Source organism: Stegodyphus dumicola, chromosome X1, assembly GCF_044657685.1.
Source record: "Stegodyphus dumicola isolate Sdum_Otavi_A_Nest chromosome X1, ASM4465768v1".
Classification (NCBI taxonomy): Eukaryota; Metazoa; Arthropoda; class Arachnida; order Araneae; family Eresidae; genus Stegodyphus; species Stegodyphus dumicola.
This window is the reverse complement of record NC_140780.1, coordinates 256,987,871-257,006,517: the sequence shown is the minus strand read 5'-3', so window position 1 is coordinate 257,006,517 and position 18,647 is coordinate 256,987,871. Positions and strand designations below refer to the sequence as shown.

At 35.1% G+C, this 18,647-nt stretch overlaps 1 protein-coding gene across 5 annotated transcripts in view; it reads right to left on the bottom strand.

Moving 5' to 3' along the window:
• The window catches only part of LOC118183455 (uncharacterized), a 75,919-nt gene that overhangs the window by 15,259 nt on the left and 42,013 nt on the right, over positions 1-18,647 (bottom strand). For 4 of the 5 annotated variants that reach the window (XR_004757241.2, XR_004757243.2, XR_015038487.1 and 1 more), the window contains 2 exons: positions 8,417-8,537; positions 4,650-4,702 (listed from right to left, as the gene is read on the bottom strand). Coding sequence is in view for 1 of the 5 variants with exons in the window: in XM_085807581.1 (XP_085663707.1) it covers positions 4,650-4,702; positions 8,417-8,537 (174 nt within the window). In the remaining 4 variants the exon portion in view is untranslated. The remainder of the gene's footprint in view (positions 1-4,649; positions 4,703-8,416; positions 8,538-18,647) is intronic. The other variant, XR_015038488.1, reaches the window with a different exon arrangement.

Below are 18,647 nucleotides of genomic sequence, written 5' to 3'. Positions count from 1 at the left end.
GAGTTGGAGAAAAAAGGCAAAAATTGTAAGTTTTGTTCACCAGTGTTGATCTTCTTGTTATTAGCAATATCCAGGAGAGTCTATCCATGCCCAGGAGAAGTCATTTGCTCAATTTGTTGAGGTGGCGGGTGATCCGATGGATGGAAATGGGGATGTCACAAGCTAATGCTGCTAGACATCACAATGTCTCTTATAGTGTGGTCCACCGACTATGGATTCAGTTTGAATCCAAGGATTCCGTGTCTAGAAGACATGTTCCAGACAACTCTAGAGTTACAACATATGCGGGAGACCATTATTTAGTTCTTTTGGCCTGAAAGAGGAGTAACATTATTGTGCCTCAGCTTCTGGCAGATCATTTAGTGGCAACAGTAACAAGAATCTCAGCTACTACAATGCACATATGCTTGCACAATACAGATTTGTATGCAAGACGGCCAGTTGCTAGTCTCTTCTTGACACGAGGAAACAAGTGACCATTTATGTTAGACAAGACAACTGTCTCTTGGACCAGTCAACAATGTGGGTCTGTTCTCTTCACAGACGAGTCCAGGTTCACACTGGAGAGTGATTCAGGTCATCAGCTGATCTGGAGAGAACAATGCAACAGATACAACCAATCCCACATTGTGGAAAGACAGTTATGGAGGCTGTGGAATAATGGTTTGGGTTGAGATCTCTCCTGGTGGTTACACTAACCTGCATATGTTCCATGGAGGAACTTTGATCAGTGTAAAATATAGAGACGAGATCCTTTATCAATATGTCTGCCCATATGCTGCTGCTATTGGTCCTGGATTTCTTCTGATGGACAACAATGTATGACCACATCGAGCTCGGGTTGCTGAAGAATATCTTGAGGGTCATGGTATGGAGCGGATGGAATGGCCAGCTCAATCCTCAGACCTGAATCTGATACAGCATCTTTGGGACTACCTTGGGAGACAAATTGCTGCTTTAAGTCCTCCATCAAGGCATTAGATGAGCTTGAACAAGGATTACTCAGTGTCTGGTTGTTGCTTCCCATTTCACTGACTGACAGCAGTGAAATGGAATAATATAAACTGTATCAGAACCCATTTTTGTAATGTTACCACCCCATTTTTCACTCTAAAACTGTGATCTACTGTTTCTCAAAGACTGGATTTTCTCTGCCAAGAGTGCAGTTTTTTGTTGTAATTCATGTTTGTGTTGACCTTTAGAAACATTCTTCGGCACATTCATTAAAGAACTGTTTAGTGAATATGTCCTGTAAATTTCTTGTTTCTATGTTGGTTCAATCACAAATTAGACAAAAAGTATGTTGTTCCTTAACTTTTGGAGGGCAGTGTAGTTTGTTAATTAAAACTTCAGAATAATTTGAATAGGACTTCCAAAAATTATTTTTCAAAGTAAGCAATTTTTTTTGTAGCATAAAAGGAGAAAAATATTAAATGCTAATTTTAACACGTATGATAGCTTAAGTAATAATCAAATAGTTCCAAAGATTATGATGCTAGGACTTAAAACATTTTTTTTTCTCTGTAAAGTTAGGCTTAGAAATGCAACCCCCCATCCTGTAGGATGATTCCTTTCAACTCCCATCGATCCCAAGGGAACATCTTAAACAATGGTACGCTGTCTCGAAAGAATTAAATACACAAAAATTTTTATTAACCTCAGTTTACCTTATATTTGGCTTTCCTTGCACACACAAGCTATGCAGAAAAGTTTCAATACAGCCATTTAAGAAATACATGTAATTTTTAGGAAAAGCGAAATTATTTATGTTTTAAGTAATGTATACTATTATCCACATATGATTATGCTCTTATTTAACATCAAAAATACCTATATTTTTTTTTCAAAAATTTAATAATCTTTCTGGTTGGTCTGAAACATGGTATGCTGTGTCTCACATTAATACCTCTTTTCTCTCCTAATTCATTTTTCATTTGCATCCCTTCTTAGATGAATATACTTCACATTCTCTGGCAGGGTTTCTTTTTTTCTCTGTAGATGGTATAAATTCCAAAAAATGGCATTTACATAAACGACCATGACACTTCATTCCATGGACGACCTCATCTTGAAAAATGGATCAATTGCATATTTATCAATTATTTCATTGATTAAATCCAGTCTAAACTTTAAATGAGAGTTTTTTCCCACCTTCCCCCCACTATTTCTTACTATTTGATATCTAGAAAGGTATTGGTCTACAAGATCCACAGCTGCCATTGTTTTATTGTAGTCAATTATGAACTTTTGCTTTATTTTCTATTTTTTTACTTTGTGTCATTACTAACAGTTCAGAATCATGAAGTGATAACATTGTTACTTCCTTTTTGTTTTTCCATTTCAGAATGAGGATTTTTCCAAACAGTAAATTCGTCATATTTTAACTTTTTATTTTTCATTGCCTAACGTAAATCTTTTTTGTTCTGTCTAACAGCTCCAACCACATCTGTTTTATAAGTTAAAAGGCTATCATATAATTCTGGCGAAGTAAAATAATTATCTTAGATAATGCAGTAACACTGTTTCAATAACGGCATCATCAAAGTTATAATTTGTAAAAGTAAACAATAGAGTTGGAAATCAGAGTGAAATAAAAGTACTTTTCCTATTATATATGATAAATGACCACACATATCCAACACTAGATTCACTTAGCATATATATTTGATACCAAATTTTGCTTTTTTCAAAGGTACATATTGGCAAGAGGATAAATGCTATTTGTGCAGCATCTAAGTTTAATCTATGGTAACATCTTTTTCAGGGGTAATTCTTGTGTGATATAAACGCTCAAAGGTATGGAAAATTTTGTAGAGGTACGTAAATAATTTTTAGGTTAGGACGATTTTCTGGATCATGAGAATCAATGTTTACAAAATGCAAGAATTTTTTTATTTTAAGACATTTTATGACAATCTCAACAGGAAAATTGAGTTTCCACTGATGTTTTCTTAGTCCAATTATGCTTTCTCCAAGTTTTTTCTTAATACCTTGTAAAATTGAAAGCACAAGGAACAAATGCATTTAATGTCATCACACAAAACGCACTTGTTGATTGCACTTCAACACAGGTCCCCATTCTCTTCTGCCTTCCAATTTTCATTTACTAACAACACTATCTTATTGCTCAGCTACCTTATTATTAGTTTCTTTTGCAATTATATTCACTATGTCATCAATTATAAAATGCTTATAATACATTACAATGCCTGAATTTGAATTGGCTTGAAATGAAATACTAATTTTAGGCAACAATTTGAACTGAAAACATGGAGGATAAATATCTGGGATGCTGGGCATATTTTTTTTTACATAGACACCCTCTTAAAAGTTGTGGAGAATCATCACCATCTTCAAATTCCAATATTTCAGAATCAAAAGCATCTGAAAATAGCTACCTTCTGAATCATTTCCCTATTCTACAAGACAAACCATCTTGTTTACGTGAGCTACTCTCATTTTACAAATATTAAATGAAAAAAAAAAAAAGATAGGTACCGAAACTGAATCCTTTCAAAATATGTCCCAACAGAAAAAAGAGGACTTAATCTACATACTACTGTTGCATAATTAAATTACATGTACCAAGCTGCCATTTGTAAAGCAGCTGTAAGAATAAAATTGATACAGACGCGATAAAAACTGGAATTCCTACGACTTTTTGCATTGCAAAACTGCCGCCTGTGTGATATATGGACACCACAAAATTTATTTGAATTGTTTGCCCCTATGAGAGACTGCATGACTACTGAGGGGGTTGAAATTTCAAATTTAATTTCAATATTTTTTTAATAACAGTCTTTAATTAGAATATAAAAAATATTCTAATTAAAGACATATTAAAAAATATTAAAACAATGTGCTTTCCTACATACTACTCTTCACATTTATGGGATCATTTTTGTCTAGTCTGGGGGGATAATAATGAAAGTCAACTAATTTTTTGGTGTAAACATGGTGTCAATACAGAAAGCAAGGTATCTTATTACTTTGTTAAAGCAAAGCATACTAGACTTAGTTGCCTAATGTGAAGGATGCAGCCATGCAAGATTTATTGAAAATGAGCTTATACATATGTTAGACAGCGAAAACTGAATGCAGCTAGCTGATTTAACTACTGGGAACACACAGTATTAGTGTTTGATAACTTCACCCAAGACCATTCGTTGGAACATAAAGCATCAAATTAAGTAATAATAATGTGATAACCAAATTAATTAAAAAACTAGCATCACTCATCCTATCTACTTTCAGCTTCTTTCAAAAGTATGTATACATATTATACATTTGGTAAATTCAAAGTTGTTCACCATGCTTCCTGCACTATCTCGAAAATAATCTTACACTGATTTTAATCTTAAGAAAAGAATGTTCAGAAAATTTTGAGATTATTTCCTTTAAATAAAAACCTTTCAAAGCAAAAATTATTTAATGAAGTTCCAAGTCGGAATGATGTCCTAAACTCTATGTAAATAAATTCGGTATACTCAAATACACATATGCTACACTGGCTTCAGTTACAATAACATTCTTCATAAAATTTAAAATAAATTTTGATCATACATTACAAAAAGTGAGTAAATCAAACAGTTATGTTTTCAATAGGAAATCTGAAAGTTCACAATAAAAGACCACAATTATATACTTACATAATAATAATCAAGAAATGAAAATTCTTTAGGATCAATACCACAGTTTTGACCTAGAAAAAAAATCAAATTTTTAAAATTTAAATTAATCTCATTTTGCTATTTAAACTATCATAATAGGCAAGTTCAACAGATTCATTCACAGACCATTAGTTGTAAATTTACACTAATTTACACTCATGTCCATAAATTAAGGATAATTCGGAGTCACGCGGAAATCGAACTCTAAAATGAATATATCACCTGTAAAATCACTACACACATCTTGAAGAATCATATGCAAATTTCAGGAAGTAACCAGATGACATCGATGTTACATCACAATGACGAGAGTGTAATATAAGGGATACAGGCAAAGAAGTAAAATTGTTCGCAGGCGCTTTATAAGCATTTCAGTGCAATAACCAAATAGTTATGACACAAAGGACGCATTTGGATGATTTTTTACGTGGTAGAATTATTGGCCATCTGGAATGTGGGCATACCCAACTGGAAATATCAGGCGAGCTTGGAATTGCCCAGAGTGTCATCTACAGGCTTTGCAATGATTCCAAGACGATGGTAATGTGAGTAGACGTTACAGCACAGGTCGCCCCAGAGTTACAACGCCAAATGAGGAGCGGTATTTGGCAGTTACTGCCAAAAGAAACAGGCGGAGCACAGCCTCAGACCTGTCTCGTCAGCTCTCTTCAGCCACTGGTACGACAATTTCAAGGCAGACCGTGTACAGAGGCTTAGGGTAGATTGGTCTATATGCTCGTAGACCTGTCATATGCGTTCCACTTCCTGCAACTCATTAATGCCTGCGGTTAGCCTGGAGTAGAGAGCATGCATTGTGGACACCGCAACAATGGGCTTGTGTGATGTTTTCCGACGAGTCCAGGTTTAGCTTGCAGTCTGATTCTCGCCGGACTTTCACATGGAGAGCTCCAGGTACCCGTTACCACCAAGAAAACATCATTGAACGACACTGTTACGGTGGTGCAGGAGTGTTCGTTTGGGGTGGAATTATTCTGGGTCCAGAACTGACCTGCATGTTCAAATTGGAACCATGACAAGCCAAGTCTATCAGGACGTCATTCTGGAACAACATGTACGTTTGTTTCGGGGCGCCATGGGCACACAATTTGTGTTTATGGATGACAATGCCCGTCCTCACCGTGCAAACATCGTAAGCGAATACCTTCAATCGGAGGATATCACACGTATGGACTGGCCAGCATTCTCACCATACTTGAATCCAGTAGAGCACGTGTGGGACATGCTTGGCCGACGAGTTGCAGCCCGTCAACCTCCTCCTACATGTCTACCGAAACTTCGGAGAGCATTGCTTTTTGAGTGGTGTAATATCCCCCAAGATCAGATCGATAATTTGATACTCAGCATACCTAGGTGTTGTATGGACTGTATTGCATCGTCTGGGAGATATACAATGTATTAACAATCATACCAACCATGTAATATTGGTTTTTTGTAAATAGTTTTTTTTTTTTTTGTAATTTGCTCCAGGGAGGAAAAAATCGCTAATTTTTTTAATAATACCAAACATATAGCATCTGGTTTTGCTCTTTACCTTTTGTTTAATAAATAAGCTTTACAAATAAGTCAAATTTGTCTTGCTTCTAACTCTTCCTTTGCCTGATTTTGCATTACCTTTAATTTATGGACATGAGTGTAAAAAGACACCATTTTATTCCATTCAGATTTATTATAGCAAAAATTAAGGCCTTTAACCTGTCACTTTCAAACAAAAAAACAAATAAAATAAGTACATAACTCCGAATGTCAATACACAAGAGAATAAAATTGAGTACAGAAATAAAATTAAATGAAAAAAAATACTAAAACATAAACAGAATTTCTTTATCTTGCATCTTTCAGTTATTTATATAGCCATCACACAGTTATAATCAGCGAGTGTGTAAAGTTTTAGAACTGAATACATAAACTGAGATTTGGAGAAAAAATAATTTTATCAAGCATTTAGTCTTCTAGAAACATTTCTTCCAAAGCTATATATCCCATGTTCATGAAGCTTCTGAATGCCTTAGTAAAAGTTAAAGAAAGAAGTGAAATACACCAAAATAAAACGTACAAAGAGGCAAAGCAACAACCTTGTGTTTGATGTAGCTTTCAACCAAGACTATCAATTCTGTGGGTGAACAGGTATAGATCCCTCTTTATTAGGACCAAAGAACAGAATTTCTTTGCTCCAGATGAAGAGAGTCATGCACCTGTTCTCCCTAGAAATTGAGAGGCTCGGTTAAAAATGTATACCAAACACAAAGTTGTTGTTTTGCCTAATTGCACAGAAGTCAATAATTGAAAAATCAAAAAATGTAATTTCTCATACCATTTCTTGAACTTCAGAAAAAAGTGTAAAAGGAGCTCTTTAGTGAGATTTGATTTTAGGGAATGGCAAATGTTCCACAGACATTCAGTCTGGTGAATAAGGGGATGATTAAAAAAGAACAGCTGATAGGTGATAGTTAAATCATAGTAACAAATTAAGTGTTTTTACCGAAATTACTAGAATTCTGCGATTTCAGTCACAGAAATTAATAGCTGTAGCTTGTAGGAATATAATGAAATGAAACGATGCAGTCTTATGATGACCATAGGAATGGCAAGGAAAGCATTTCCGCACTTCTTTTCTTTTAACTTTAAAGGCACATTCATCTGTGCTAACAATTCATATATTTTTAATGTTTCCCTTTTAGAAATAAGCAATGTTTAATTATCTGAACATTCAAAGACTGACAATTGTTACAAAGTTTACAAAATGCAGAACTTCACGAACTGAACTTGGTTCAATAATTTATAAAAATTACCTGATAAATTACTAAAATTCTGGATATGAGTGATTACAACTTCAATTTGGTTTATTTCTTTTTAAAGTCATTTTCAGTAAAATATTTCAAGGAAAATACGGAGCGTATTCGGAAACTAAGTACCGTTTTGAAAAAACAAACAAAAAAAAAAAAAATAGTAAAACAATTTTTTCAAATCCAATTTTATTTTTACATGAAAATACATGTCTTAAACTATTTTTCAACATAGTTTCCGCCAATGATCAAACACTTGTCATAGCAGGTGACCAGTTTTTGTATACCATCGTCAAAGAAACTTCCCGCCAGTTTCGATAACCACGACTCCACGGCTTTTTTCGTGTCATCATCGGATTCAAAGCGTTTGCCACCAATTTCAGACACAATTTTGAACAAAACAGTACGTGAAATTTGTGGAAATGCCTCTGAAAGAGTTGTCATTGTGAAGCGTCTGTTCTCATGAATTGCTTCATCAACTTTCCTTACCAAATCATCGGTGACAACAGAAGGCCAACCACTCCGAGCCTCGGCGTGGACCTGCATTAAACATTCTTACCCACTTTCTCACCATTCCATCACTTATCGCGTATTCACCGTAAACTTCTTAAAACCTAAACGGACTCACTTGACGATAAATTTCGGCCGGTTTAACATTCCTCGCGTTCAAAAATTTAATCACGGCACGAATCTCACAGTCAGCGGGAGAACTAATTGTCTTACACATTTTGAATGTGCACAGCAAACTGAAAACACAACATAGAGCAACCAAAATGGCCACAATTGAAAGTCAGTGAACAAGAAAGACTAGTGCGCATGTGTGGTACGCCTACCACAGCGCTGCGATAGCGCTAGAATGAAATGGTACTTAGTTTCCGAATACGCTACGTATATAAACACAAACAGTGTAACTTGAGGAATGTTAGTTATTTAGATACCTACGTAAAAAGAACAATAAATCTTCGCCTTTCAGAACTTTACTGTCTGATCTTGAACATTTAACAAACTCACATGATTTTATCAGGACAGTGTTAAAGACATCAACAGCTGCTCTTTCAAGAACCTAATTAAAGATAAATTGAGTCTTAATAAGGATATATTAAAAAAAATGAAAAAAATTAACCAATATTACATAACAAAATTATGCCACAGTTCATATATGTTTTAAATATCCGGAACATTTCACATGAAAATAGTAACATAGAAGTAGAATATATCATACACTACTTTTCTGCATGGGGGAGATAACGACTATCGTGCAAGCTGAATTCAAAGTACCGTAATTTCGAGTGGATAAGCCACCCTGGCGTATACGGCACATACATAATAATTAACTAAAAAAAAAATTAAAGTTCACCAAAAAAGCAAAGCATTCTGAAACATAGCACTTAATATTCATCGATTAAGTAATCTCCTGCCATATTGATGTAATCTTCATCAATAATATTTTATAACAATTACAACATAAATATAATTAATAATACAGTACAAAGTCCGAGATCCGGACTCATTGGGACCTCGGGAATTCTGGATGTTAGGTCATCAGTTTAAATCTAGTAAGATGCCATGTAGAAATTATAAAATTAAAAATATGAAATTGTGATTAATGTAATAATGAATCATTTATGATCTAAAGGGTATCAAAATTTACCAACAAATGCTTAATATTTGTTTACTTTATTAAACATTTCTTTCATTATATGTTGTTTAAGTTGCTTCGCTTTTTGTGCTAATATTTTCTCTTTAATTCTATAGACAGACATCATTTCTTGTTCAGCTAATGTTCCATTGTTCAAGTCCTGTAATTGCTGCATTGAGCATTCCGATTAAGTTGTGAATCGAAATTTTTTCAATTACTTTTCTGTCACTTTCTTCACTATAGGTAGGGGTATTTTCTGGATCTAGAACCATACTACAGATTTCGCTATCCATTAATTCATTGATGACCAGGGTGACATCACAATAAAAAATTTCTGTTCATTTATTACCGCTTCTCCACATTTCTTTACGAAATCCATTAATTGGAAAATTTCACCTTTCGTTTGCGATATCCGAAAACCTTCAAATTTGCAGCTTATTATCTTCGTCATCCTACCATGAAATATGGCAGCTAGGCATAAATTATGCCACACATTTTTTAAAGCATCTGGAGACACATCTTCCCGCAGTCTTGTGATGCTCCACACAGCAGATTTCATGCTAAAATATTAAAAAAAATTCTTGAATAGTCTTGCCATTATTCAAAAAATTTAACATGGATTTTAAAAATGCCACTTTACATTTGCATTTCAGCGTGTGCATGATTCCAATATCCATAGGCTAAATGATGGACATACAATTTGAAGAAAAGAATAATACGGATACATTATCATTCACTAAAACTTTAAATGAAGTATGAGCCGAACAGTTGCCTACAATTAGGGCAACCAACCAAACGAATTCAAATGTTGCTGATCCTCGGGTTTGAAATGATTTTCAAACCAATCATTCATTAAAGCTCGTATCATCCATGTGCTGTTTTGTTTGCACGATATATAATGAGGAAAATCTTTACTCCTTTAAATGCTCGAGGTCGTGTACTTTTTCTTATTATGAAAAGTTTACACTTGTGCGTCACTGCAGCATTTGCACATGCTAAAATTTTAATCTCGCTTTGGAATCCTTGACACCAGTTGGAGCCTTTTCTGTAGAGGTTGCCAAGGTACGAGGGCATTTCAAAAAGTAAAGATACAATGGCTCGCATTCCTTAAAAAAAAAAAAACATTTATTTAGAAAATGTCAGTTACATCTTATTAACTGGATTATTTATTAGTTTTTGACATAATCACCCCTGTTATCCAAACATTTTTGTTAAGTCGGTGCACATGCTTTTGTATACCACAATCACAGAAGGTTGCTGCCTGTTGGAACCCAGCATGCACACAATTTCCTGTACCCTAACTTGACAGTCACAACTTCATAAAGATTTGTCATTGACACTTGCAGTATGATCTGATGCAATTCTTTCAATTTAGGATGTCTATTCGCACGAATTGCTTCCTCTGTTCTCTGAAGAAGGGCATCAGAGATCACAAACGGCCGACCTGTTCTTTGTTCGCCATGAACATCAGTCCTACCTTCAGAGAAATGACGACACCTTTTCGCTACATTTTGTCGATTCATAATGTTACCATAAACAGAAACAATTTCTTTGTGAATATTTGCTGACATTTTGCATGAAGAAAATGTATAACAGAGCGCACTTCGCATTTGGCGGGATTCTGAATTGGCACAGCCATTTTAAACACGACCTACTCCAACCAGAATCAACGTTGAAATGCCGAACGACCGCGAGGAGAAAGCTAACGGTTCAAGGTTAACACCTGTGTTGCCAACTTGCTCACCAAAACTTTTCTTTTCCTCTGGCGTATGGTGTATCTTTACTTTTCGAAATGCCCTCGTATTAAGATGTACCAGTTTGCGACCAGAAAAGACCAATTTCATCAGGGTTGTAAATCTGTTCTGGAGGTAGTAACTTTTCACTATTAATGAGTTCAATCATCTGCAAATATTTCAGCAGCTTCAGTAACAGCTGAAGCTTTTTCACATAAAAGTTTTAAGTGCCTTTTACCATGGCAATTTTTAAAATTTGGTTAACCAACCTTCGAATATGTGCATTCATTTTTTAAGTTCATTTCTTCATGAAATATTTTGACTTCAGCCTTCAGCATTGGACCCTTCAATGGTACGCACTCACTGCGATGCTATCTGACCCGTTCAGTCATCAAATTTAGCATAACGAATAATTTTTCAATTTAATTTGTTAAATTTTTCCTGTTTTTATTGTGAGTGGGGTGTCAGAATCCACAAAAAATTCAAAAAGTTCCTTTTTCTGATTTCTTATGTCATATACAGTTGATGCCATGCTCCTCAAGATTTTGATACGGATATACTTTCATGCATTTTTTTTCGCAGGAATTCCACGCTTTGTTTAATGGACACTGAAACATGCTTTCGCTTTGTAGATCCTGTTGCAGTTCCAGAATTATTTCGATATAATTGAAAAATCAAACTTTAATTTTCATAAAATTGCTGTAATATTAACAGCCTACAAAAAGTAATCAGCTAAATCAATCCAGAGGGTAAAAGAAAGAACAGCGCAATCTACTATATTAACTGCAATTCTTTGGAATCAGTAAAGTAAAATTTTAGCCTTGATTTAATATGGTATACATTATTATCATGGTTGTCAGTGTCATGACATATGTCTGGTATATATAATATATATCATGACACTGACGATGGAAGTCAAGTTGTTCTGCTAAATTTTGTGTTGCTTTTATTGCGCACTGAGACAATTAAGCTTGAATTGTATTAATTATTTATCATACTTACGTCTGTTTCTTGCACATGCTTAAGACCTGAAAAAATAAATTTTCACATATACTTAAGGCTTACAGAGGGCCAGCACTGGCTACTATCTTACTGCTTGATGCAGTCTCTGTGAATTGATGCATCAATTCTTCACACGTCCATCCTTTTTCGTTGGCACAAATGATAACTCCTTTATGGAAACTTCCTTTTGAAATTGTTTCTCTTTTGAAAATTCTGCTACCAAGTTCTAAATTTTTGCCATCCCTAAATTTTAGATACCAGTGCTTTCCCTAAATTCTAAAAATTTTGTCATCTCTTAATTTTGTTGTTCGGTGCTTCTCTAAATTCCAAAAATTTTGTCCTAAATTCTCCCATATAAGCTCTGGTGCCAGTCCTGGGTTTATATGAATAACAAATCAGTTATTCTTAATTCAGATAGTGCTAAATGTAATCTTTTGGCCTATGAGTACAATGAACAAAATTTACTTTTAGCATATGGAAAGACAGTTTTGTTAAATTTTTCCTCATCAACATTTCTTAGTGCATTTAAATTTAATCATCGGGAAGCATAATGTCAATAACATAAAAGGTTACCATACTCTTTGTTATTAAATTACTAGTAAAAAAAATTTTTTAGGCATCGCTACATGAGTCATTACTCAAGTTGCCATATGCTGAATAACGCGAATTATAATAAATAATGATTCGCCAGGTTGGCATCAGGAATATAAAATATTAGTATTTAGGTGTGAAATCAATGATGTTTCTATGTAGAATGTTTCAGTTTGAGATGTACATAAAGAAGATATGCAGCCAAATTATTCAGCACACAAATTTATGCTAAAATAATTGTTTCTTCAATAACAAGGTATTTTATTTAGTATTGAAATGGAATTAAGAATCGAAACTCCCCGAACGTTTTATTACGGGAGGGAAAAAAATCAAGTGTGAATACATAAAGCATTAAATAAACGTTTGTTGGTGGCTTTGAGGTCCGGATTTTAGATCATTCCGGCTATCAGACATCCTGATCTCAGACTTTGTACTGTATATAAATAAATAAATAAGAAATATCTTACCTTGAACTTGCTGAAAATGAACTCTGATGATTTCTAATATTTTTTTACGGGTTCGGTAAACCTTGTTTATCACCATAAATTACCATATTATGAAAAAGAAAACCTACACTAGATAAACAAACAGAATTTTTTACTTAAACTACATTTAATTATACAAAACCTTCAAAATCTGACTCATTGATGTCAGAATTAAATAAATTTAACAAATGACCATCAAAGTTAATTTCATGATTCTGTTCTAAATCACTTCTTTCAATGGCACTATGTTCACACTTTCATTTTCTTTTCCAATGATTTCCGATTTAATGAAAGCTGATACGATATTAGCTCGGACTGATTGCCATGCTTTATTGACCCATAAGGCAGTCTCCTTATATAAAGATTTTCTCGTTCGTCCAGAATTTGTGAAGGCATGGAGTCCGTTTTACATCCATTCCTCGTACTGCTTTCGTAGTTCATGCCTGAAAATTGTATTGAAAGCGAGATCCAGCAGCTGTAAGATTTTGTAAGCCCTCCTGGTATCACTGAGACATCAGTGCTAAGTTTTTTGTTGCTTCAGATCTTACTGTATCCGCTAAATGGGACTGCATTGAATCCAGAACAATGAGTCCTCGGATTTGGAATAAAGCACCTTTTCTTTTTCAATAAATTCCTCTCAGCCGAAACAGCATCAATTCTTCACACGTCCATCCTTTTTCGTTGGCACAAATGATAACTCCTTTATGGAAACTTCCTTTTGAAATTGTTTCTCTTTTGAAAATTATCAAAGGAGTTTACTTCTCTCCATTGGCGGCATAACCCAAAACACAAGTAAAAGAAGTCTTTTCATTCCTGGGTTGTTAACACCGAAATAGTTTTTTCACTTATTGAATGAACATTTCTGCTTGGAGAACAGTCAAAAGTAAAAGGCACTTCATCCATATTAATTATTTGCCCTCTTTTTAAATTTTGTTCTTTAATTTCCTTAAAAGTGAACTCCAAAAACACTGTCCAACCTGTTGTTTTGGTCCTGACTATATTATTATGAGGGTACACTTTTAGCTTTTAGAAACTATTTATTTACAATCTTAGAATGTATAATCACAGAGAACTGCAATACCAGCATAGTTCTATTTTCATATCTGTATCCAAAGTGTTGCCAATTACAAGTTACTAAATATTAAATGTTACCATTTACAAATTATTCAATATTACATTTTCCGTTTTTTTAAAGAGTTCAAAAGTTTTAACAGTCTAAAATCAGTCCAAATACTTGGCCGGCTTTCTAATCACTCTTCCACTTCTAGTTCTTAGCTCACCGTTTCTTGTTTCTGAGTTAGCAGAGTTTGGTATTGATTTTCTAAACTTTGCCCTTGAGAATATCTGAAATCATATCCTTTTACATCTGTTTTTTGTGTATTAACTCCTTGTTCTGTTCCTCTGATATTCTCATCAACAGGTGAACTGTTTTCTCTAATATCTTTTCTATTTCTTCTCAATACTGATCCACCTGATCTAAGTACATATGATCTGGGCATCTTATGCACTTCTTCTACAACTGCTGGTTTCCAGCGATTATTTTGATATATCCGAACACAATCTCCTTTATTTAGCAATGGTAATGTTTTTGTATGATGATCATAATACGACTTCTGTTTCGTTCTTTCTTGGTTGATTTTTTCTTTTACATTTTTCACAACTTGAGGTTTAAGTAATTCTTCAGATGTAGGAAGAATTGTTCTTGTTCTTCTACTCATAAGTCGTTGAGCTGGTGAGACATTGGATTTTTGATGTACTTGATAGTACTCTGATTATCAATTTGTAGGATAAGCAATGAGACATTAGCTATCACACTGAACAAGCTCTTCAGCCATATCAGGTCTTTTGTGGCATCAGCTGCTGCCATGAACTCTGCCTCTGTCGTCGAGTTGGATATGGCCTCCTGTAGCTTGCTTCGCCACGTAATTGCATCTCCACCATAGAAAGAAATAACACCTGTTTGAGACCTGCGTGTTTCTGCACAGCTGTTGTTATCTGCATCACTAAACAACATCAAACTTCTATTATCTTCATTACTGTACACAATGCCGTGTCCTATGGTATTGCGAAGGTACCTTAATGTTGTCTGTATGATTTCCCAATCAATCTCTCTAGGATTGTTCAGCTTTCGAGACATCAAACACACTGCGTAAGCAATATCCGGTCGAGTCCCCATCGCCAAGTAAAGCAAACTACCAACTACTAATTGGTATGGAATTTCGAGACTCGACTTCTTTACTGGCATGTGTGATGTCTTAGCTGCTCCATATCGCTCTAATATCTTTCTTGTAAATGCTTCTTGATGCAGGAAGAGTGAGCCGTCTTTCAAACATTCAACTTGTAGACAGACCAAGGAAACAATTTAACGTTGTTACTCGAATGTTAAAATGTTGCTTGAGTTCATCCATAAATGTGAAGAATGCTGCTTTGTCCTGAACAGTGACAATGCCATCATCAACTTCTGTCCATAATAATTTCATATAAACAGGCAGTTGTTAGATTTACTTTGTATCATGCCATGTTTCTTTAGCCCGTAAGTAAACTTGGCATTCCAACATCGTCCAGCTTGTTTCAAGCCGTATAAAGGTTGAAGCATCCTGCATACACGCTTACTTCCATCATTATAGCCTTTGGGTTGATACATGTAGATCTCAATTAGGTCACCGTAAAGGAATGACATCTCTACGTCGGTTTGATATAAGTTGAGATTCTCCTTGACTGCTATTGCAATTAGAGCTCGAAAAGTGTCATGGCGACATACCGGGCTAAATGTGTCCTCGTAGTCGATATTCACAGTCTGGGTGTACACTTTTGCTACTAAACGGGCCTTGAATCTCTCGATTGAGCCATTGGGATTTGTCTTCACTCTGTAAACCCAGTGATTGTCAAGGATTTTAGGTCTGTTACGGTGGCTCAACAAGTTGCCATGTTCCACATGTGAAGCCATTTCTTCGTCCATAGCTCGTTTCCAGTCAGCATATTCAGTAGACTTCATTGCTTTGTCATATGTTTTAGGTTCTTCCAACTTCAGAATGCTGTTGTACACGTTGTAGTCATTAAACCTAACAGGCCGTTGGATAGTTTAACGGTCTCGCAATGTATGGTCATCTGTGTTGGTTCATCTTCATCAGTGCACAGATCACCAGCCCCCTGTATATCTGCATCATCGTGTGCATATTCTAAAATAAACTTCATACCGCTTGATAGACCGGTGTTAGATGCTAATTTTGAAGGTTGGGAAGTAGGGCCAATTTGCTGTTCATTGAACACTACATTGGCACCTTTTATCGTATCATTCCTTTATGGTAAGAAAATGCGATACCCATCGTCATCACAATAATCAATCAAATAGCATTTATAGCTTTGTCATCTAATTTACTTCTGTTGACATTTGGTACATGTACAAATGCAGCTGATCCGAAAACTTGAATTCTGTTGATTGCCGGCTTGCATCCAAACCATTCCTCAAACAGAGATTTTCCCATAGTCTTACTTGGTCTGGTTTGATTGAGAACGTAGACAGCTGTAGATGCTGCTTCTACCCATAGGAACTGTGGTAGGCCTGAATCTTTGATCATAGTGTGAACTGCATTCATTATTGTACGATTCTCTCTTTCAACCAATCCATTTTGTTCTGGTGTATATGGCATAGTGATTCGCAGCTTTATGCCTGCATCATCAGTTAGTTTCACCAATTTATCATTGTCAAATTCACGACCATCATCTGTGACCAGTTCTTTTACCATCTTTGTTAGTCCGAACAAGAAACTGATGTATTTATCTCACCAGACTTTTGTGTTTTGACTCGTTTTGGTTTAAATGTTCATCGACTTTGTTTACCATACACGCATGGCTCACAAAAATAGTCCATTGTCGATAAAATCTACACCATTTTGGCGGATGTACTGTTTCACATATTGTATTCCTTGATGCCCAAGTCGATAATGGCAATTTTGTCGTCGTCTTCAGTGCCGTCTCCAGAAATGCCACAAATGTTATCGTACATTCATTTCTAAGCTCTTGATTTCTTCTTTGCAGCCGCATGTTGATCTGTTCGATCAGTTTTTCAGGTGACTTTTCCGTCTTTGGCACTGAGTCCCACTGTGATTTGAACTCGATATATTCATCATCAGGAAGAATAGATAAGATTCGCGTTGCTAGCAAGTTCTGTGGCAACTTTCCTTTGCCGCTCAACTCTTGCTTACATTGAAGATCCATCCACAGCGTACGTAAATGTGCGAGTGATTGCATTACACTTTCGTCTTTCTCAAACCGAAAAGTGAAAAACTGTTGCAGAAGAGTGTCCAATTTCACGCTTGACACCTCAAAATTACTTAATAACTCATTCCATATCGCTAGTGCAGAATTACCATGCATATGGATCAAATTTAACACATTCGGTGATACATTTGTGCGAATGATTACAGCAGCTTTCGCATTCGCCTTTGCATATGCTTTTGCGGCTTTGTTATACTCTATCACTTTCCCATTCGTGCTTTCTGCCGGAGCTTTTGGATCGATAAGGGAATTATCGAAGATGCCTGCACAATCATTGAGCACAAATAAAGAATTTATTTCAAATTTCCAATCAGTCCGGTTGGAATTATCTTTCAATTTGGTACACTGAACAAAATTTTTAGCTTCCATATTACGTCGTCATTAACCCTTTCCGGCACGCTACCTTTTAAAGTCGGAGTTTTTATAAAAAAAAGGGGGGTAGACAGTCTAATGGCCTAGAGTAGAACACAAGTAAATTTTTGTGAAGATAGCACTTATCGTTTTTATTCTGTAGGTGTGCCCAAAGAAGCACACTGATTGAATAGAGCTTCGAAAAGAGTGCTGAAACGATCATTGTTGTCAATGAACTGACCGATGAGACGCGCGGAAATAAAGAATACAGACACTAAGTTGTCTTAGATTATCGGTGAGCCCGATCTGGGCACACCTAGGGTTTGCCGTTTGATTTTAGGGAAGATTTCAAGGTAAAAATTTAAAACTAATATAGAATAAGGAGATTAGCATACAGCCCAAAAAATAACATAGAAATTTCTTTTCAAACAATGCCTTTTATACCCTAAAAAAATTTTATAAGATTTGTTTAAAAAATGAGTGGCTTAAAAAACTAAACATGGCTAAAATATATGGACTGGTTTGTGTTGAGCTGCCATCTACTATAAATAAAGAAGGTTCAGAGTAAATCATAAATCCTTTTTCATTCAATTTTTCTGTGCATACAGAAGGAAATTTTTAAGCGTGTCCAGAACAGACACACTGTGTCGCAAAGGGTTAACCAGGAAATATGCAGCAAAAAAAAAGAGGCTATCGGTACACTGTAGCGTCTACCTACACACTGTTCAGGTGGAAGTGTTGAAATCAAAAATGAAAGTAAAAAAAAAATCAGTGATTCAAATACGTCATTAACATATGATGATTAACATAGCCATTGTTAATTTATTTGCACAGTTAAACGTTGCTAAAACCCATAACCTGTTATAAAATTAACAAACAGAGTGATGGCTAATTGAATTTTGGACTTTATTAACAAAAAAATTTAAAGAGAACTTACGTACAGCTTATTGCTTACATGACAACTTTTAGAATGACGAAAATACGTGATGCCAGATGCATAAAGCATAATAAAACAATAAAACGATGATGCCTCTGAAACTACACATAATATCAATTAAATGCTCGAATCTCAACAAAAACAAGAAGTCATAGGA